The sequence below is a fragment of the Callorhinchus milii genome, unplaced genomic scaffold (genome assembly GCF_018977255.1).
Source record: "Callorhinchus milii isolate IMCB2004 unplaced genomic scaffold, IMCB_Cmil_1.0 Scaffold32, whole genome shotgun sequence".
Taxonomy (NCBI): Eukaryota; Metazoa; Chordata; class Chondrichthyes; order Chimaeriformes; family Callorhinchidae; genus Callorhinchus; species Callorhinchus milii.
Genome location: NW_024704773.1, coordinates 730,912 through 754,390, shown reverse-complemented (window position 1 = coordinate 754,390; position 23,479 = coordinate 730,912). Strand labels below are relative to the sequence as shown.

Here is a 23,479-nt window from a genome sequence, read left to right as displayed (position 1 = left end):
ATTCCACTTTGAATCTCCCCCAGTATACTGGTTAACTATCCTCCAGACAAAATTAGTCTTTCACTTCATGGCTGTTTGCCAGACATTGCTGTGCATAAATTGGTTGCCACATTTGCCTACAAATACACAATCGCTACCCTTTACAGAAACTTTAAACACTTTGAGACATTTTCAACCTTAATGGTGATGCATCAAATTGTTGCATTTGATATGATATGGAAACATCTCAAAGTGCTTTTACATTAATTCCTGTTAATTGTGGTAGGTATGCAGGTATGAAGGTGAAAGCGTCAGCCAATTTGCACAGAGCAATGTCCTTCAAGCAGCAGGAGGTCGAAGGATCAAGAGGACTGTTGAACAGGACACTGGAGATTTCCTCCCTTTTATTTTTGATTAGTACCAAAGGCTCTTTAATATCCACCTGCAAACATGTTGGTGTTGGTGTAACATTTCATCTGAAGCATAGCATCATTGACAATGCAGTGCTTTCTGACTATCAGCTGCCAATTGAGCGATGCTGAGAGCATGGAAATTCAGTAAGTGGTTTGTGTGTGAAGGGAGGATGGTTTCTCAACATACAATAGAAACCCGTTGTAAACATCAACCATTTCGATAAGACGGGGAAAAATAAAAAATGTGTCCCTCAACCTTCAAAGTCATGAAAGTATTTTTCCTAATGTATTTTTGGACTGTCATCGACTTAACTCACTATAAAAACACCTTTGGAAACTCCCCTATTTACCATTAGAAATAACCATTACTAACAATGGAGGCATTATTCATTGCCGTATATTTTATGTTTTCATGTCAGGTGTTGGGAAGTTAGCTGATTGGAAGTGACAGACAAATGCTTTTATAACAGAACAGTTCCATTGGACACCATAACTTTTGGGAACTTCCTTCTTTCCGAGATACAATTGCAATCAATTCAAACTAGAATAGTGTAAAGCAAATAATTCCCATCGCAATTGATACCAGGGGGAGGGGGAGGAAGGTGACCAAAGACGGGGGTCACCTTAAGTGGGGGAAAGAAAAAATATGACCAGCATTAATTATCATCACATTAGTTTAAAATAGTGCAGCGAGTGTTGGGCATTTTGGAGGGAAAAAATACACATCAACCAACAGGCCTGTGCCAACCAATGGACTTTTATTCGAACAACTCATAAACCACACCCTAAGGGAAACTCTCACTTGGAACGTTTGCTCATGAGTTGCTCCACAGGCTCATGTTTGCGCCAAAATGTAGCACCTTCTAAATGAACCAGTGGCAGACCAGAGCTTCTGTGCCAGCCCACGCTAAGTTCCCAGAACACAGAAGATCTCAAGGGGTTTTGGGGTAGAGTTAGAAACAAATGTCACCACCAAGGATTTCCTATTTATTAACCAAAATAAAGTTTCAAAGTTTCGCCACAAATAATTTAATTTCCTTTGCTTCTCCCTCTCAAAGAGGCCAATTTTGACTAAACGGTATCTTCTGCTGGCATTGCCACTGATGTCTACAGGTGTGAGCAAGTGAATTAATAGGAGCACATTAACCAAGAGAGCTTCAGCCAAGTGACATTTTAACAGCATGCAGAAATCCATCTCTCCTCACAGGCAGGCTCAGTTTCTCTTCTTTGTCGATTCCCCCATTGTCACTATCTCGACCAAACTGTTAACCGAATATGGGGAAAATTGGTATTAAAGTTAATTCTTTGTCTGGGATATTTTTTCAGTTGAAAAAACGAGGCAAATACAAAAAGGTCCACTCCTTATAATGAAGATGTTTACCAGAATTTAGACTTGGTTGTATATAGCCAGTCAGACTGAATTTAAATAAGATACCTTCTAATCCCCAATAGGATTTTGTATCCTGAAAAATACGTTACCTGAATTGGAAAGTGAGAGTGATCCACAGTATTTCCCAGACAACAGTGCAGTCTCCATTGTTTTTTTATTGTGGAACTGGGACTTTCAGTGGATTAAAGCATTATATCACGTCAAGCTTTAATTTAGTTCTTTAACTGCTGACATCCCCTCCCCTCTCAGTCTTCCCGCTGCTTAATCTATCTGGAGACTGAACCATAGCCATGAGATTAATTTTCAAGAGCATTAACACAGGTAAGGACATAGGAACAGGAGTAAGCCAGTCAACCCATTGGTGTGTGCTATCAATACATTTCTCCACATTGTGCCTGCAGAATTCTTGCAAACAGCAAAAACTATACAGAACAGCCACACCAAACAACAACAGGGAAACAGGGACCACAGTGCTTAAGCATTCAGACGGACACAGACCAGCACAAAGTCATCACAGTAACAGTCAAGCTAGTTACAGCTGCTCCTACCGTGAGCATGTTAGGATCCTTCTGCTCAATACTGGTTTCCTCACGATTACTTGCCTTTCAAGAACATGGTGAGAAAGGAAGAAAAAAAATGAATAAAATAATAAATCAAAAATGAAAAGAAAGGTAAGTACAGTGTAGGCATAAGCAACAAAGCAATTGTAAAATAAATTATGAACAAAGTCAAAGAAAGTTTAGAAGTTTAGAAGTGACAGTTATATGGCAATCACACAAAACAAAATCCATGCATAAAGAATATATTTCAAGCAGTGTCTTATGAATGGATATTTTTGAATGAATTTAACTTCATTTCAGCAATGAAGCGACTGCAATCGTTCAGAAATAATGACGGAAATTACTTATATAACAGTCACAGCAGAGACCTTTTGTTCACAGACAACTTCATGCCTCGGAGGAGGATTTAACAAGAAGTCTGAAGACTTGTTAAGATGCCCAGTGATCAAAACATTCTTGCTTTCAGTCTGTACAACAATGGCCATTTCTAATGACCATTTCCACTTGTAAAATAAAACCAACATTCAATTTACTCAGAGAAATGCTTTTGATCCACATTCCATCGTGTGAAAATACCCAGTTTTGCTTTCAAATCAATAAATACAAAAGACTGCACCTTGAAACTACACTCCTGGCAATTTTACAATATGATAAGCGGTATAGAACTACATTATCTGATACACCATTTAAACCTTATGGTAAACTAAATGAAGGTTCATCCGATCTGTTCAAGACCTTTTATTGGTATGACATTGAAACTAAATATTTGTAATAGATTTTATAAAAATGAGTTTTTGTTTTGTACTAAAGCCTAAAGTAGTACCAAAGTAGTTGCAATTAAACATTACAATATCACCCACACTTAATAATGAGGATTTGGGCTAGTCGTACCTAATCCTACTCAAATGTCAGAGAAGTTTATAATGTTAAAAATAATAATCCTTCCATTTGATATAGGGCCTTATCATCAGATGTGAGCCTGGCTTAGTTGGTAGGACTCTCACCTTTGAGTCAGAAGATTGTGGGTTCAACCCGCACGTCAGAATTCAAATTCATACAGTTTGGATTTTCATTTCATCCCCCAATGAAACCTGCATGACTCTAAAACACAAACAGCAGCACTTCCTGCCTCCCACAGCAGAAGCCAAATGTCCCATCAGACAATCCTAGTTATCTGCCAAATTCCACTCTGTGCCGTTGTGCTGTTAGATCAACTCAGTAATGAACTCAGTACAATTTGCTATTTGAATGAGACCTTTGTTATTCATATGATACAATGTGGTTGTATAGCAATATTTAATCAAATTTACGATCTGACACAAAATCATTAGAAAAATCTTTGGATTACACAAAGAAATCATCTGAAAATTAGTGCTGAGGTGAAAAAGAGAATCACCCTCCAGAGAAATAGTAATCTATCCCAATTGTCTGATCTTTCAGAAACCAGCTTGGATTATCATTGGACAAGAACAATTTGCAACAACAATTTTACAGAGAGCACCTTTCAATTCGGGGATCATCTCAAAGCACTTCACACAGCCGACTAGAAGTCAGAGCTGGGGGTAGGGGAGCTAAGGAAGGCCGGGAGGGTAAAGGGGTGATGAAAAGCATGTCGAAAAGGAGAGTTTTCAGGCATGCTTTAAAGGAGGGAAGAAGAGAGTGAATGAGAGAGTGAGGTGGAGAGATGTGGACGTGGTAGGGCTTTCAGAGAACAAGGCAGAAGAGCTGAAAGCTCATCCACTGATGGTAGGGTAAGATGGGTCATATAAGTAGTTTACATAGTTAAATGTCTCCAAGTGTTTACACAGATGGAGTGGGAATCTGAGATAACAGAAGGCGCAATCAAAGAGGTAGGATTTGAGAAGGGCTTTTAAAGTGGAGAATGAGGAAACGATGGAAGGATTTAGGACATGGTGGTAAAGTGTCTAGAAGCCACAAATTCTGACCCAGTGGTAGGAGACATATTAGACAGTGATTCCTTCACACTCTAAACTTTCTGTGTGGACCACAGAGCTGACTGGTTGTCTGTATCTGACATGATACAAGGCACCCAGTGTTTGTTATTGTTATGTAATGAATGAATCACAAATCTGTAAATGGAGGGTGTTCTTCCTCAGTGAGGTATCACCTTGTAAGCCAACAGTTATCAACCCGGCCTAATGTCATTAATTGAAAAGAAATTTCAGTCACCTGAAATGAAGCAACACAGTGAAACTCAGTATTCAGTAAAACATGAGTGAATATAAACGGAGGTGAGAATATTTGGCCCAGCCAGACCATTCAATAGAACCCTAGAAATATGTGACACAGTAGAAGGCCAATCGGAACTTTGTTTTTCTATTGGTATTTGCTCCTCTAAGAATCCAACCTTATCCTAATCCCCTGCTTGATCACCAGACCCTCCAACACTCTTCCTCTGCTTGTGCTTGTGCAATTCTTTTTTGAATACGCTATTCCTTCCAGAGTCCACTTTGTTATCTCAAAGCCTCTCACGAGATTCACTGTGAGGTATAGTGACTGTGTATTTTGTAGGTGAATGCGATAGCCATTTTGCACACAGCGATGTCCCAGAAACCGTCCCACAGTAGGCATTGGGATACTGCTAGAGTTTAGCCAGCTAAAACTGTGCAGCTGAGCATCGCAAACCTGTTTGGCTGACTTCCCATGCTTGTACAGCTAAGGCCAACCCACCCAATAGGGCGCTGGCTTGCAGGGTTAACAGGAGTTGAGTGGGAAGTAATTAAAGTTTATAATTTATGATATATTTCATTTCAACTTTTGTTTTGTAAATGCACTGCACAGGAAAGAGAAAAACACATTGTTTCCAGAAGAATGCAAATTTTGTGTGGGTGTTATCTGGATACAAGTTATCAATCATACTGTGCAAAAAAATAGAGCTTGGAACTTGAAAATGAATTCCATCTGTTTTACTTAAATTATGAAGAGAATATATCACAAGATTAGTTCAGATGGACAAAACATTGCATTGCGGTATTTGGGATAAACAGTGCTTTCTCTTACATCTGCCCTTATGGATGTCAAATGACCAACTAGTGACTATCCTCTGAGTGGGGTAAAGAGAAGGTGAGTAGATGGTTTCTAAGATGTCATGCTTGGAAACCAAATTTCTGAATCGAGTCGACCCTCTGTGGCAGTCTCGGTGGTACAGATACTGAGCCAGACAAGTCCACAGTAATCGAGGGCACTGCCGATGACAGATCAACCAGTCTGGCTCACCCAAAGGACTTGGAGGAACAGACCAGTTACTGTGGGTGGGGAATCTTCCACTCAGCTCCTATTAATCCTGCAAGTGAAGTCCCTAATTGTTAGGGTGGTCCTAGCTTGACAAACAGCAAGAAGCTTGCCAGATGGTGCTTGCAATGGCAACCTATCCATTTTATGGGGCTCCTAATAATACCTCACCGAACCGCAATTCATTTCTCCTCACTTTCTTCATTCTCCTACTGATTTACCAACCTTGGATCTGACTCAGCACTAGTCAGTAAATTTGCCAACTTTGGTGGTAAGAGCAAACATTGTTTTTTTACATAACACAAGACTTATGAATATCCAGTTGCGTTAAACATTCCTGAGCCAAAATGACTCGTTTAGAGTTTGATCTGTCTTAATTTGCGAAGGCTATTGTGAAAGTCTATACTGCATATCTGCCATTTCCTGATCCTCTTTATCACTTCTCAACTTATCCCTTAAAAGACTTAGCTAATCTTTCAAACTCCATCCACTAGAAACATAGCTCAAGCTTTCTTTAGATCCCTCTTGCAATATGTCATTCTGCTGCCCTGTTGCCTCTTTTAATACTCCTTTTAGCCTTGTAGTTAACCTCAATTGACTTTTGTATGCCTCCAAATCCCTTGCACTTTGTTACCTTATTATAGCTTTCCCAGTTGGCTTTTGCTTTAATTTTGTGCTTACTTATTTAACTATTATGGCTTAGGTATTTTTATGTTTATCTTTTTCTCTTTGGGATACTTTCATTCCTACACATCACTTAAAATTATACTTTTAAAATTCCCCTTTTCAGGTTTCATATTCTGGTCTCGATTACAGCTCTCATTTTGTTACTGTATTCTTTCATTTCCATAAGATTCACACATTTCCTTGAACTGAGGACTAGCAAAAGGAACGTGATGCAATTGGAGTCGGGTATTTGGAGATATGTTCAATGAGGGTCTTACATATGCTGGATCATTTGGCAGGTACATTTCAGTCATTTTAGGAACACAATACAATTCCTACTCAATACTGGATTTGCATTGGATACTGAGATGTGCTGTAAAGAAAAAAAAGTAGTTTGCACCTTAGCAGAAATTCTTCTGACCTACAGTCCATGCACTGGTACAAGTAATACCATTGTTCAGCTGGAAAAAGTGGTGCATGTGACCGTTGAACTGGTGTAATAATATATTCAGTGCTTTTATAGTGGTATGGGAGCTCCTGACCCAGAGACACAGAAGGCGACCATTTGGTCTATTGAGCCTGCTACACCATTCATGGCATCTGTCTATTCAATGCCATCTTCTCAACATTTCTCCATGTTTTGCCTTCCCAAATTTCCATAAGATCTCCTTAAACACTCAAATCATTTTTCATGTATGACCTTCGGGGCAATGTGTTCCACATTCTCGCAGCCCTTTGTGTCTTAGAAATGCTTCTCAACCTCTTGTTCTGAATATTCTCTTGGCCCTTACTTTAAAGCTATATATGGATCTTCTCAAATCCACTTCTCCTCCACCTCTGTTTTTATAAGTTGAGCAAAATATTTATTTATCCTGTGTCAGCACCCAATGTGCATATCTAGCACATTGAGATACTGATTATATAATAATGTCTGGCAGGGCAGAGCCAAGGGCACTTCATGCTGCTGAATAAACATTCATGAGGGTGCCTGAAAACGCTGGGAAATGTACTGTGGGCAGGGCGGAAACCGGACGGGAGGGGTTCAATGAGGGAGTGAGTGGAGAGGTGTGCGGAAGTTGATTGGCAACAATGCGTTCTAGGACTTTTGCGAGGAAGGACAGGTTAGAAATAGGGCAGTAGTGGCTGGGGTTTGAGGGATCTAGGGAAGGTTTTTTAAGAAGGGGGGCGATTACAGCAGTTTTGAGGGCGGCAGGGACTAATCCGGAGGAGAGGGACTGGTTGATGACGTCAGTCAGTAGTGGGCAGAGGAGGGGGAGCTGAGTGACCAGCAAGTTGGTGGGGAGGGGGTCGAGGCAGCAGGTGGTGAGTTTCATGGAGGTGATGGTGGGTGAGAGGGAGGAGGGAGAGATGGGGAGGAAGGAATGTAGGATGGGGCTGGTGGTAGGAGCAGATGATGGGGGAGGGTGAAGGGGACAGAGAGGGTGTGGTGGTGGGTGACAAGAGGCAGGTGGATGAGGCTGCCTGGCGGATGTTATGTATTTTAAAAGAGAAGAAGTCCATGACCTCCTCGCACTTGGCATTTGATATGAAGATTGAGGAGGCCTGAGGAAGGGCACAGAGGAGGTAGTGGGTGGTGGAAAAAAGGATTTTAAGGGTTGTCAGGAGAGTGCGGGGAGAGGTAAGTGAGTGGAGCCGGGCAAGATTCGCAAAGTGATGTCGGCGTGATGTCACGATTAAAAAAAAATCCAGCAACAATAACAACAAAAATGTCCCGGCAGCCCCTCCCGACGTGAAAGGCGCTCTATAAATGCAATCTTGTTGTTGTTGTTGTGTTTAGCTTTCAAGATGATGTTGGAGTAGAAGGACGTTTTTGTACGTGTCAAAGAATGGCGGTAGCTGTGGAGATGCTCGAGCCACAGTTGGCGATGAACTGTCAGGACAGTTTTCCACCATCTGCGCTCGAGCAGCCGGGTTTGGGTTTTTTGGCGACGGAGATGGTTGTTCTATGAGGAGGAACGGGTGGATTTGCAGATGGTCCTGGATTTTCGGGGGAAGAGGGAGTTGAAGGTGGAGGAGAGGCGATCATGGAGTAACTGGACGGCTGCTTCAGGATCTCTGCGGGTGGAAGGCCAGAGGGATAGGATGTTTGATGATGTGAGGGCCTTTGTGAGGGTCTCAGGGGGTAGCCTTTTGCAAGGGCGGTAGAGGATGGTTGAGGGCTTGGTGGGGGAGAGAGGGATGTGAGAGGAGAAGGAAGATAAGGAAATGGTCCGAGATGGCCTTGTCCACTATTCTGAGGTTAGAAATATCAAGGCCGTGGGTAATAACGAGGTCAAGGGCATAACCACGGTTGTGGGTGGGTGAATTTATATGAAGGGTGAGGTTTAGGGAGGAGAGGAGGGCAGTGAAATCGGCAGAAGTAGTGCAGGGGGAGTTTAGGTGGAGGTTGAAATCGCCCATTATGAGCAGGAGTTTGGAGCAGAGGGACAGGGAAGAGAGGAGAGTAGAGATATCTGTGTGAAGGAGCCGGGGGGCTTAGTCGGGCAGTAGACAAGGAGGTGGAAGAGGGTGACGTGCTTGAAGGAGGGGAGGGGAAGCAGCCAGAGGAGAAGGGGGTAAGACCAAGGGAGGCATTGAAAATGAAGGCCACCCCACCGTCACATTGGTTTGGACGGGGAGTGCGGTGGAGGGTGTAGCCTGGATGGGAGGCTTCAACTAGGGGACGGGGTCAGTGGGGGAGAGCCAGGTTTCGGTGAGCCCAAGAATGTCAAGGTACTCGTCCAGGATGAGGTCATGGATGGTGAGGGCTTTGTTTGAGAGCGAACGGACATTTTGGAGGGAAATGCAGGTGGGTTTGCTGGAGGGAGGGGAGGGAGGAGAGGGTGATGCGGAGAGGATTTTGGGGTGTACAGGAGAGATGGCTGTGGAGTGTGGTGGGAGTGGAGAGTTGGGAAGGGTACGTATGAGGGAGGGGGAAGTTGGGTTTGCCTTAAGGAGGCAGTTTGAGCGGAAGGAGTGAATGATGGGACACGTGGAGTTGCTGCTCTGGGACAGCCAGTGCCGGGAGCCACGATGGGCCCGGCGGAGGATGCCCAGGCTGGAGCAGAGGGAAGTGGTGATGGGGTCGAGGAGAGAGAGCAGGCAGGGAGGGCGGTGGGTGAGAAGGACAGAGGAGGAGTAGCGGATAGAGGGGGGTTGGAGGAGAGACATTTAGAGTGGAGGGGGAGGCTTGGTTTGGACCGGGAGTGAGCGATCAGCGGGATGGCATCAGCCCACAGGCTGTGTGGTCGTGGCAGGGATGGCAGTGGCAGGGGCTGCCAGGACATTGTTGTTGTTATTGTCGCTGGATTTTTTTTTAATCGTGACATCACGCTGACGTCACTTTGTGAATCTTGCCCGCCCCCCCCTCACTTACCTCGCCCCACGCTCTCCTTGACTCCATTCCCGACTGAATGGCTCCTCATCTGGCTGAGCTTTATACCCTCAGCTAGGCCTCGGCTCCACCCCTCGCTCTCCTGACTCCGCTCCCGACATCCCCCTCCACCTCCATACCACCAATGACAGGTTAGCTTTCAGCCCTTTTACTCCTGCTCTCTTGAACCCTGCTTGATCAGATTGATGTTAAAGATCCTATGGGGCTATTCAAAAAGCGAATGGAGTTTCTCCAAGTGTCATGGTCACTGTGTACGGACAGAGAGTGGAAGGCAGTGCTGAGTGTCCAATTTTCTCTAGTCTCTGCTTTTCTCAGTTAGTTTGCCAGAGCATGAAACACAACGTCAGGTTAATGTTTAGGATTGAACACTTCCACCCGAACTGTAATATTTGAGGTAACAAAGCCTCTCTGTGGTACTGACGAGGGTGAAAAGGATAAGAGCAAGAAAACAAAGGCATTGTGAAATTACAAAAATAAAAGCATTAATAAATTAACAAAATCCTTGCATTTGATCTATCCTCATGTTGGGAGGATGTCTCAAAGCGCTTCACAGAATTTACTATAAAGTGTAGTGACTGTATTTTGAAGGCAAATAAATATGCCCACAAAACATTAACCATAACAACAAGTTGCACTTATATAGGACAATTCATGCAGGGTGGTATCTCAGAACAAAGTATAAAGAGGCAGCTGATGGGTGATTAACAGATTGTGAAAGTCTGGAGGAAGGTGTTAAAGTCAGTGCTGACAATCCCCTGACAGAACCTCAAGTGCTGTAAAATAACCACTTCCATCTCCCGGTACACCAGTCATCACACTAACAGGCTGCACATCTTTGACACAGCAAAATAAACTTCAAAACCTACCGCAATTTGACTTTTTCCACAAAGTAATGCTTCTGATATGGCAGGGTGAGACTATGAATCAATTTGGACTCCTCAATGCCACCATTAAAAGCTTCCTTATAGGGCAAGTTGCCACAGGGAGCTATCGGGTACTGCTTCTCAATATTGTGTGATCAAATATCAGGAAATATTTCCTACTAGGCCTCTGACAACAACATGTACTTATACAGTGCCTTTCAAGCTAGTTAGACTCCAGCAGTACCCCCAACGCATACTCTGGGATCCCCAAGATTTGGCTCTTATCAACCTGTGCCTAATACTCATCGAAATTAGGTAAGCAGGGAGACAGTGCGCATTGCATTCCAATAAACATCTCTGGAATTTATATGCATAGTTGGGATGCATGAAACTGTTTGATTTGGATTTTTTTTGCATGTGTCAGTCACCGGTGGATCAAAAGAAAGGATAAACTTCACAAAATGCTTCACAATCCTCAATGGGCCTCACCAAAAGGAAGAAAAAGAGAGAAGTTTGAGGGTGTTGATCAAAAACACAATCAAATAGATGACATTTATAAGAGGTTTTGTCACATTCTCACACATGTTTCAGTGGTAAGGACAGCACTGCTGCGAGTCTCTTTATTTGATCAACTGGGTGTCTGACACAGGTGGAAATCCATCACCATGTTTAAGAGTATCCAAAAACACAGTGTTCCACAAATGCACAGACACTATATTTGACAGCAACTACATGTGAAGTGCTTTGTAGACTTTTTGACAATATAAGGCCTGAAAGTTTATCTAGTCTTAGCCTGTAAGAACACATTGTTTAAGATCATATGGAACTGTGGAAAACTCTGTCTCAATTTGAAAACCATTTTCCACTAGTTTTGAACTATTATCCACAATTCTGAGTGACCTTTAATTTTAAAACAAAGTGGTCTCTCAGGTTAGGACTAGGTGACCAACAGGTCTATTCAGGCCAATGGGCACAAGATCAGCTGCAAGGATTATTCCCTTTCTTCCTGAATAAATTTGAAATTAATTTGTCCTTACGTTTCACACCTGGACTCATTTAGCTGGTCCAACCTCCATTGCCTCTCCCACTCCCTTCTGCCCCACCCACTTCCCCCTTATACACAATGGTGCAGATGGAGAGAAGAAAAAATAACTGATTAAGTCTGAAGGACGCTCAGGGTGATATTTACACACAACGACAGCTATGAGATAAATGGAGACTGGTGTGCAATTAATGAGCTACAGATTTTGGTTGTTAAAACTATAATTAATTGCTAAAGTATAATTACAGTAAATCACCAATTGAGAAATTCTGCTTCAGCTGTCACAACAGTCACGTTGGTGCTTAAGGATTTTTCAAATCAAATTATTCGGCTTGCTGTTTAAATGCCCATAATTGTTATTTTATGATTATAGAGACAACACACACACACACTCATACTGCACATGGAATTGTAAACAATCTCCTATTTCTCTCCTTTTCTACTTAAAAAAATTATCCCTGGACTTGAACCGCTACTGGATCTCTCCCAATTCTCTAGTTATTGGCTCATTTCCAACCTGCCCTTCCTCTCACAGTGTGCTGGAATGAGTTGTCACCTTCTAGCTCCATTCCTTTTTCTCCCACCACTTGCTCCAATCTGCCCTCCACCCCATCGATAGCACCTGAGACATCCTGGCCAAAGTCACAAATGGTACGAGGGGTGCCTGTGCCTCCTTGTCCTCCTGAATATAGCTATTGCCTATGACACTGTTGATCACTCAATCTTTCTCCACCTTCTCTTTCCCTGATTCCACCTCAGAGGCTCTACACTGTCTTAGATTCACTCCTACCTGTCCCAGGTCTCCACTTTGTCTCATCCAATGATTTCTCCTCCTGTCCCCACTAGTTCACATATGGCCTTCCTCCACACGGTGACATCACCCGCAGACATGGATTCTACTTCCATATGCACGTGGATGACACTCAACTCTACTTTCTGTCTCCCCCTCTCAACTCCAGCACTACTGCTCTTCTGATGTAATATTAGACATCAAATCCTGGATGACCCTTACCTTTCTCTCATTCAACAATGGCAAAACTGAGGGGCTTGGGAGTCACCAGCCCCTCCAGCACTGATAACATCACCCAACCTCCCACCCCAGATAACTTGCTCTCACAGGCTCACAGAGCCTGTGTGGAATCTCTGGGTGTGTACAATCCACAAGGGGAGGGGGTGGGGCAACTAGGCCCAGCCAAAGAGAAGTCTATTTACTTCTCCTTGAATGTGCAAAAAGCAAAAGCGTTAGCAATAGAATTACTTTGCAATTACTTTTTTGCTTCAGAATTTTACTCCCTCAATTTGGTCTTAAATGTTAAGTAAACTGAGTTTGTATTTAATTCATCAGTTGCTTCTGAACCACCATTCCACATCCCATGGATGTAGAGAGACTTATTTGGTTTGAGAAAGACACCTGTATCAAATGTAAGATTGATTATTATAGGCTAATTTTTCTAAATATTGTTATTCCTCCCGTTTTCCTCATATTTCAAGTTGCCCTCATCAATGATATTCTCTATCCCTCTGGGTCTGAGATAGGATCATCTATTATCATTACTGCCCTACAGTTAACCCACCAGGATATATAATTGAGTCTCTTGGCCAATTATGTCTGCCACACAACCCACAAAGGATATGTTATCCTGGGAGAAGTTGGGAGCAGAAATGTACATGTTCTTATAATATAATTCTTACAATGTGGGATGGAAAAAACAGCTTGCTCTGAGAACCGATACTCAATAAATGATCTCCTGCGCTGAAAATTTCCATGATTATATAAACTAAAGGAAGAAGAATGGCCTGAGAGATTGAACAAACCTCGAGGGAGTGAACCCAGCTCTGCATTTATTTTGTGTGAGCAAGGATCACATCCTTCCTGAAACAACTTCCTCCAGACTGTGTCAGGATCGTGGCACCAGCACCAGTCACACTGTCTGAGACCCCATTTATACTGGACTTTTAGTAACAAATTAGTGCCCAAACCATAGGTTTCATTGCCAAAGATAGGTTCAGTGTAATTCCAGAATCAATGTTTTCTCCACGTTGGGCTTCCGTGGTTACAAACAGCCAGGGACACAGAAACTAACATTAAGTCCATTCAAATGTATGTTAGTGTTTTATTATCTTATTATTATGTTATTTCTGTGATTATTTTGTTGGCTAACCTTTTTGATATACACAAAATAGATTTATTTTTCCTTCTTATTTTGGGCTGCTTATGACCACTGTTCCTCCTCCAGGGGCAAAAGAGTGCAGGCAGCAAATAGCTGAGACTCAGGCTTGGGATCTACATCACAACTGCTTGAACTAGCAAGCCACACTGTTTCAGCTGTGTTAAAGATGTATCAAACCATTATAATTTCATCCATTGTAAGATCAAATAAGATGGAAAGACCCTCCTTAGGGTCTTACCCTCCTGTTCCTTGGCTAAATATAGGTGGTATTTTAAACATAACTTAGGGTTAAATAAATGCCTGTATCTATGTATATTTCTCTGGGATGAAGTAAATACTGCGTAGCTTCGTGTATTTCATTCCATCTCACTCTGTGGCCTTATAAATTCTTGTTTCTAATAAATACAGAGATACTGTTAATATCTCTGCTTATTTTGCTCCACCATATTTCGACAGATGTTTGTTTCTTTCTCAAGTGTAAATAGTAAATGCAAATAAACAGAAACACACATCATGTTCCAGTTAGTCTTAGCACAGCCACTGACATTAAAATTAGTTTGAGTAGCAACAACAACAGCTTGGCTTTATATAACTCCCTGGACATAGGATGACGTCTCAGAGTGCTTCACAGGGATGGTATAGGGCACTGAGCAAGGGAGTGGTGGAAAAAGAGGAAGCAAAAAGGAGTGGTAGAATAAAGAAAAGGGAGTAGGAGGTTAGGGGCGTCAAAAGGACAGCTTCAAAATTAAGACTTGAGTTTAAGAAAAGGCTAAGATTGTGTGAACATTTCAGATCTCAGGCAAGGGCAGGATCAGATCAACTATGACTCTCCACACCCAGGCAGTAGACATTCACTGTCTACACTCTCACATCAAGGTCAAAGTTTCTGCTACTGATACCCCCACAACGGTGGGCTTATTTAAGGTGAGTAACGGAGAAAAAGGCAGTTGGCACAATTGGCAAAAAAAATGTACAGGTGGCTGAATGATCATGATTGCCTTAATGTGAGATGGTAATAAAGGAGCAGGTTGCCTTTATTTACATTGTTGTAACCTGTTGATTTTTCCCATGCCTATGGCTACGCTGGCAGGTGGCTCTTTAATCCAGGTACAGGTCAGAGTTAAGTAAATTAGAAACCAGCTGGTGTTGAGCAAAACTGACCACTTACATTGTATGGCTGTTTAATTGAGGCAACCAGAACAGGATTTTGTTGTATTTATAAATAATAATCATCATAATAATAATCCTTGCATTTGACATAGCATCTTATCATATTGTCAAAACATCTAAAAGCACTTCACAAGATTTTACTGTGAAATCAGGCGATTGAAGTCCTGTAACTCAGTGATTAGAGCACTTGCCTTGCACGCAAGAGACCTGGATTCGATTCCAGGCAGTGTGAAACTTTGGACAAGTTTCTTTACTCCACATGCCTGATAATAATCCCTCAAGAAAAAAAAAATTTGGTCACTCAATCCACGACTGTTTGTGGGCCACTGCTGCGTGCAAATAACTGCCGCGTTTTGCCCACAAATATATAGAGACGTCTCGAAGACATGAAAAGCGCTACATCAAATGCAAGGATTATTATATTATACTATTATTATTGTATTTGTAGGGAAATGCAGCAGCCAATTTATGCACAGCAACGTCCTTCAAACAGCCACGATGTGAAATAATCAAGTTAATCTGGAGGTATGCTGGCCGAGGCCTCAGGATAAACTTCCCTCCCTTTTTGAGTCTTGCCAGGGGGAATCTTTAAAACCCACTGAGCAGGTAGACAGGACTTCGATTAGCATCTCATCTGAAGGACATCCATATTTGATGAAGCAAGACACACATTTAGCATCCCCGAGACAGTCAACATTAGCCAATTAGTCCTAATGAAGCAGCACACAATGAATTTGAATATTCTAGTTAAAGATTAGGGATGGTGGAGGGGTGGGGGGGTGATAACCAAGCAACAGCTCTATTGTGTAGCTGCAGATTTACTATTTTTATCTTTTAGCCTTTCCTGCTTTGAGAAGTAGCAGACAATACTTTTTGCTAACTGGCTAGCAGCCCCTCACAATCGTGCTGTTGTTCACATGGCTTTGCTTTGTGCACCACTGCTTTGCACATAACACAGCATAAGTGTGCAGTAATTGAGATTAATTTATTAGAATCACATCCCTGAAACCAAGTCAGACCTCAATCGTGGATACTTCACATGCAGTTCCCACGTCAAGTGGTTTAGCAAATAATGTAACAACATCTTCTGAACTCTCTTTATGGGGAATTTATCCAGTGAGATTAGCTGAGACTTTGAATGAGAGAGATTAATAGTCAGCACAGAGCACAGTTACTGGAGGTTAAATGAAAGACACTTGCACATGAACATACTTTGCAAAAGGATGTCTGTTCCCAAATGCTGATGTATTAGACCCATTGTAATATCTCTGCTCTGACTTGTATAAGGCAATAATGGACAGTACTGGAGTCTAAACAAGAGGTCTACCTACGTCAATGCTGTATGTCTGTCGGTAAAAGCACCTTCAACATAAACAGTGTTTTCTCCATTGAACCACTGAATGTCACTGTATGACTTTGGCTCCATTCAGATACCAACACCTACTGTTATGATAGGAGTCAGCAAAAGAGAGACAGCAGGAGGGGACATGTGGACGAAGTATTCTGGTCTCAAAATTCTATCCAGTCGAGCCCATCTTATGTCGATCACTAAAATAGTGATCCTTTCATTACAACTTCCTAATGGGCAACAAAGAAAGAAGACTGCTGTGGAGCTTCCCGCTGTTAAACTGTAAGCTTGTCAAGAAACACTCCTGAACATTTCAACTGATGCAATGCATACAGCACACTGTGCAATTCCGTCAAACAAACCAGCGATCAATCAGCGATCACTGCTGTCTCCAACCCAAAAACATACGCTACTTTTCACTGAATGAAAAGCACGTGTAGAGACTCTGGGCTTAAAGCACTGCTCTCTTGCACTGTTGCTCCCTCATCAAAAGAAGACCTGGACAAAGCAAGCCATTACCAGAATTGTGCTTACATATTCTTCGAGACCAAAGACAATTTTGTGTTTGAAGTAAAGTGAAATGTAAAAGCTGTCATTTCAAACATTAAGATTCTCAGTTTTTCCTCTGTGTCAAAAGACAGGGCATCAAAAACAAACCCCAGTTCTGAATGTAATTATCTTTTCCATTCAATATGTGCAGTACACTTAAAGCCTTCTTCTTAATCTTGTAAGTTTATTTTCTTGTGAATGTATATTCTGAAATCTGAATAAATTCTGGCAAAAAATAATTGACAGATAATGCAGAGGAGTCAGCGAAAGAGAAACAGCAGGAGGGGACACGTGGAGGAAATATTCTGGTCTCCAAATTCAACCCAATGGAGCCCATCTAATGTTGATTACTAAAATTAGTGATCCTTTCTCTTCATAATGGCCACAAAGAAGCTACATTAATGTGTGGCTGTCCCAGACTATCCACCTAAACAATATAGATAATTAAATTCTGGCATATAGTCACACCTGTTATACATAGGGTTCCAGGATACACAAAGGCACGACTGTGGTAGCTGGGAAAATTCTATTACAGATGAATATAACTAAGAGGTGGAGACCACCAGTTTAGAGATTTCACAGTTACAACTATTTCTATGCAGAGCTTCAGCTATAACAGTATAACCATTTAAGGATAATTTCTTATATTAGGTAACCTAACCTATTTTTTAAAATATATAGATGTATTTAAATTTATTTGTAATCTCTGATAAGATTGCTTTGCTTTTGGGTTGTGTAAATAATGATAAATTGTACAAAACAATATCTTAATAAAATAATGAATTCCCTGAGTTATGTTGCACCCAGCATCATACTCATGGAAGTCATTTGTTTAGATTTACGTTTTAAGTTTTAATATACTTAGAACTTAATATAATTCAGAACTTTCCCCAAAAAGAGTGAATTGCCTGTTTGGATTAGTTTTGCATTAAGAACATAAGAACATAACAATTGGTAGACGAAAGAAGACCATGGTCCATCCAATTTGCCCTCCACCATCCTGGCAATCGCATGCATATGTCATGTCTCAAACTATATACTGCATGTTTTGATTGTGAGGATGCAGGTTTGATGGGTCAAGTGGTCTTTCTCGTTGTAAACTCTTTATGTTTTATGAAAACAGGTAGATAGAGAGAAAGATACAATACAATTTACATTGAAGCGTTGTATATAAATCCAATTTGATGTTTCATGTTGGCAGGATATCTCAAGATGCTTGAAATAGGCAGAGAGAGAGATGGGGGGAGAGAAAGAGGGAGAGCAGAGGCCGGAAAGAAAGACAAATAGAAAATAATAGGTTTCACTTGTGACATAGTAGCTAAATACATGATTTTTGTGAATGTAAAGAAGGGTAAGATAGAAAATAGTCAGTGTTCTGTGTATTCGGACACTGAGAGCATTGCCTGACTTGGATTCACATTCTGGGGCTGCCCAGAGCCTAGAATCAATATAGAAAAATTTATCGAGGATGATCCCCAGTGTGAGAGGAGTGAGCTGTGAGCATGGGCTACAGCTCTGCGGTCTTGTCTCTTTTCAAAACTGAAGAGCCTTAGCCCATTCAATCGTTTTAAATCCCATTTAAAAGTCTTTTTCAATCGTTTTAAACCCCATTTAAAATCTTTCATGCCTCTATAAGGTTCAGAGAGAGCCTCTTAGAGATTTTAACTGGGATTCAGAAGATGAACCCAAAACAATATAGTCATTTCAAATGCACTGAGAAACCAGAAGAAGAGGACCCAGGTTTTTTAGGACAGACACATCGGGAAGTATTTTTTTACCCAGAGGGAAATTAATGACTGGCACAAGTTACCAGGAAGGGTGGCTGAGGATATGATGCTGAATTCATTAAAAACATTGTTCGATGTTGTGATGATGTAGGTGGGTGTTCTGGAAGGATGAGATCAGATGGTTGAGGGAGGAAGGGAAGAGCCTTTTCTTATCCAAACTGATCTCGTGATCTTGATCAACATTCAGCTGCAGAAAGTGATTCTTTCTATGGGGGGTGGGGGGGTAAATGACTCAGCAGCTGACTACCTAGTGAATTTACAGAACAAAGCTACTTCTGGAAGAGGGGAAGGGACTACAGGGAGGAAATGAAAGTAGCTTTTTTTTTGCCTGACACATGCGGTTATTTTAGAGAATCCAAGCCAGACTGAAGGTTCTACATACTTATGCTATCTATGCAGGGAAATGTCTCTATGTCTGGAATTGAATGTGACCCTCTCCTTGGGGGTCGCACCTTGCTTATGTGACTCAGAAGAGTACTAGGTGCAGGTTGGCAAAAGCCAAGGCTTGGGGACCCTGGAATGTGTGTTAAACCTTAGACCTCCTCCTTCCCCCGGCTCGGCATCGTGCTCTGCCACTGTCAAGCGCTCTGAGAGGGCGCTGTATAAATGAAAGTTGTTGTTAAATTACAACTGATTTCAACCATCTAAAACCACAGGTAGGTGGAGAAATACTGAAATATTGAAAATAGCTTCTCTCTGAAGCATCTACTGTAAAGTGAACATCTTAAAACGCTTTTCTATCTTCAGTAATGCTTGAAGAAGCGCTTTACCTTGAGAGAAGCTCTCTACACTAAATCTCTCCTTGAAGAACACAAAGCAGTCTGAAGGCACATACCCCTAAAAGCTGAGATGCAACAGGTATTGAGTGAAATATTGGTTCTAACAAGTAAGTGCCATTTATTTCAGGTAAGTAAGGTCACATCTTTCCTGTGAAATGGGACTAATCTTCCTGGTGCTGGCTGCGTGGCACAAATGAGCTCTCTCAGAAAACAAGTCAGGCATAAAGCAGGCTGCTATTTTTGTTTGTGACACCCACTGGTACAGGTTTCTAATTGGCACTGTCAATCTCAAAAGGCACACACTGCGCTAAAATACTGGGAGGTTGCAAATACACGCTGACAACAGAGTCACCAGAGAGGCCAGTTGAGCTGCATTCTAGCCCTAAAATCAAACTGTGATGTGTAATATCAGCCTTGACACGTAATAGTTACTGATCTGTCTGCAAGCTGGCTGCTGCATTTCCCTACAAAGTACAATCATTGTAATTTACAGTATATCCTGTGAAGCGCTTTAAGACATCCTCCCGACGTGAAGTCAAATGCAAGGATTATTATTATGCCACAAATTCTTGAATACTGTCATTTTAAATCATCTATTCAATTTCATTAAGTTTAATTTACTTCATCTCTGAATTCTCCAAATTCCCTGACATTGTTGCAGAAACTGCCTGTCGTGCATCTCTTTGCAAAATGTTCGAATTTGATCCTACTAAACTTTGGTGAATAATAATAATCCTTGAATTTGATGTAGTGTATTTTGTGGGCAAATGAGAAACCAAGCTTTTGCTTTGCTCTCTTTTTCTCCCCAGGTAGATGAGATCCTGTAAGAGACTCCCCAGATATGATAGCAATGCAAATAAACCATGTTCTATTGTATTCAAGCATGTGTCTTCAAACTGCTGTGTGTTCTTCAATAAGAGATTTAGCTTAGAGAGCTTCTTTCAAGGTAAAGTGTTTCCTCACGCATTCCTCAAGCAGAAAAAAACTTTTAAAAATGTAGGATATTAAGAATTTTTGAGAGTAAATGAATATTGAGCATGCAGGACCAAACCAAGTGTTTTGGAAGCTGTTTCAGAAGATGAATGGTGAGGAATTACTGATCAAATAAACCGACCTGAAGCTCGATGTAGGGGCCTAAAATAAAAAGCGCCAGTCTTGGCTCCAGCAAATTGATGGCGCTAAGACTTGCGAGGTCTTAACAAAGCACTTTTCCGCAGAGCCGTGCTGCCACCTGCTGGTAGTTAGCAAATGTTCCTTAAAATAAATGGACACTCTAATAAAAGGGGCAAGTGTTGCCCCTCTGCCTAGTTTGTAATTCAAGGAACACCAATCACCCTCTTATGTCTTGCTTCAATAGCTATTAGGCATGTGTGATCCTTGATGTTAAGTGTTCACAGGCCCACGTAATCAATCCTGTCCTCACCCAATATCTACACAGACCTACCTTCCAACCTCTAGGTGGCACACAGGAGGGGGAACACTAGTTGATTTTACCCTTTCTGATCCAGGAATCCTATGGCCAATTGTAGTGCCATAACTGTTGCTCCCACAGTGCACTCGCCACACACCAGAGTTTGAACTGGCAGCTTCCTGGCCTGCATGACCCAATGCCTGGCTCGACAAGGCCTTCACCACAAGGCTACCAGCAGATCCTTGTAGCCAATGTATAACATATTTCTATATTGCCTGAAGAATATCTAAAAGATTTTATTAGGGAATTTTTATTTCATGCATAGCCATTTTAGCTATCCACAGAGCAGGTCTGCCCAAGTCTAAGGGGTAGAATTGGAGGACATGCTCAGGAGTGGTAGGCACAAAGGAAGGTAGGCATGAGACTACAAAAGGATCTGAAGGTCATCTCTTGCATCTTTGAGTCAATCCATAAAGTCAATCCATTGAGGCACTGGAGCTGGTGGAGCCTGGTGAGGAGATAATAGGTGTGGAGGGTTTATGGGAGACTTTGCATGAGCTGGATCTCACGGAGAGAAACCAATAAGAAGATCATTGGTGAAGTCTATTCTCCAGGTGAGGAAAGCATGAATAATGATTTTAGCAGGAGAAGGGATGAGGTAAGTGACTAAGTGGGAGATGTTCTGGAGATGGGAAGTGAGGCTTGGGATCAAGCAAAATGGCAAAGGATTCAGCCTGGTTCAGTTGGTCGCATTCTCACTTCTAAGTTGTGGTTGTGGGTTCAAGCCTCAGCTCAGGACCTTGAGCTCACAGACTAGGTTGACTCCAGTGTAGTGGAAGTGCTTCATTGTCAGACATGCTGACTTCTGATGAAACATTCAACCAAGGTCCAGTCTGCTTGTTTAGGTGGACATTAAAAATACCATGACACTACTAGAAAAGAGAAGGGAGTTTCTCCCAATGTCCTTGACAACAATCCCCCAGATTCACTTCCCAACTGTTTGGGAGACATTGCTGAGCGCAAACTGGCTGCTGGATCCCCTTTCAAATATACAGTCAATAAACTTGACTGAAACTTTGTGAAAAGCTTTGAGGCATATTGCTCTACATCAAATGCAAGGATTATTATCAAGATTGTGCAATATAGGATACAGCTATGAGACAGAGGCAAGCATGGGTGGATGGTGATTGAGTGTTAGCTGAGTAGTTAACTTTTTAATTGGTTATTGACCATAGCTACGTACATTAACTTGGCAAAAGAAATGATAATTTATTGAGTCTGCCTCAAAATATTCCTATTAAGGGGCTCATCTCTTTATTTAATGAGCACAGCTTGGAAGGGGTCAATGTCTTGGTGCAAATTGATGGTGCAGCACAACTCTACGGGTAATCACTCATGGTCAGAGTGTTATTTATCGCGCAGAGCCTGGGGGTGGGGGCTGCTAATTTACACAGACACATTGATTCAATTGTGAAACACAACTCAAGGTAACCCATAATGTGTATATTAGCACTAAGGGCATTTATTGAGCACCGCATGGAGTAATTTATCGGGTGCTGTTTTAAGAAAAGAAGAAACCTATGGAGTAGCTCATTTGAAAAATTGACGAGTGTTGGGCCTGTATTGTCCACTGCCTCCTGCAATACAGTCATTAATGAGTGAAGATGTAGGTAGCACAGCCTCACTCATGGTGCAGCCCAGCCTTACTTTAAAAATCCCTGGCTTTTCCATTTTTTGTTTCAGGCAATGGAGTTGAGAGCTGAATGGAGTGAAAACACTCCGCTCCCCCCCACACAACAGTCGTGGAAGAGGCATGTTGCACTATATCTCTTTCCCATACAATTGGCCTCTATCCTTTACTGACCCACAAGACTTTGGCTCTATGACCAAACTCGAATCAGAGCTGACTTCTCTCAAGTTAGTCTGCCGTGGCTAGGGCATCCTGGAGGGGATGCACATTACATCCTGAGGAGTCTTTTCTGATCTCAAGGTGCTATTAAGTTGCTCTCTTCATGACAAGGACTTTATTCAGCCCCATTCTTAGATTCCAGGTATCAGTTTGGCTCAGTTGGTAGCGCTCTCACTTCTGAGTCAGAGTGTTCTACATTCCATAGCAGCGGTGTGGGAGCATTGCTTTGATGGAGATGTTATCCTTTAGTCGAGACAGTCAACTGAGGCTTGTTCAGGTGAACACTAGCGTTCCCATAGTGCTGTGAAGCGCTTTGAGACATCTCAAAAGACGTGATAAGGTGCTATATCAAATGCAAGGATTATTATTATTATTATTCAAACAAAAATTGTATTTTTCCCATATCCTGGCCAACAATTCTCCAGATAAAGTTCACTTCACAGCTGTTTGGCGGACGCTTCTTTGTGCAAATTAGCCGGCACATTTGCTTACAAGTACACAAGCACATTACTTTATTGAAACTTTGAGATGTCCTTGAAGTTACGGTCTCTTTACCAAATGCAAAACAAATGATTATATTATTATTCCCAGCATTCAGTTTTTCTTTTTAACCTTGAGTCAATAGCACCAGTGATTCGATTGTAATGACTACCTGTTCTCTGTTACACCAGCCTGCTGAACAACAGCAGAAGCTGCCTTCTGGGATTCCAGATGGGCCTGCTGTTCAGCCTGGCAGTTGCCTGTATACATAGCTCCCAGCTGGTTGAAGGGAAAGCACGACAAGATCAATTTACCA

General features: G+C 41.9%; 1 protein-coding gene across 3 annotated transcripts in view; it reads right to left on the bottom strand.

The window, feature by feature from the left end:
• Positions 1–23,479, bottom strand: part of LOC103182853 (sodium/potassium/calcium exchanger 2) — a 182,416-nt gene that overhangs the window by 69,599 nt on the left and 89,338 nt on the right. For 2 of the 3 annotated variants that reach the window (XM_007900014.2, XM_007900015.2), the window contains exon 2: positions 2,331–2,384. The exons of the other annotated variant lie outside the window; for it this stretch is intronic. In XM_007900014.2, coding sequence (XP_007898205.1) covers positions 2,331–2,384 — 54 coding nt within the window. The remainder of the gene's footprint in view (positions 1–2,330; positions 2,385–23,479) is intronic. 3 annotated transcript variants of the gene reach the window in all.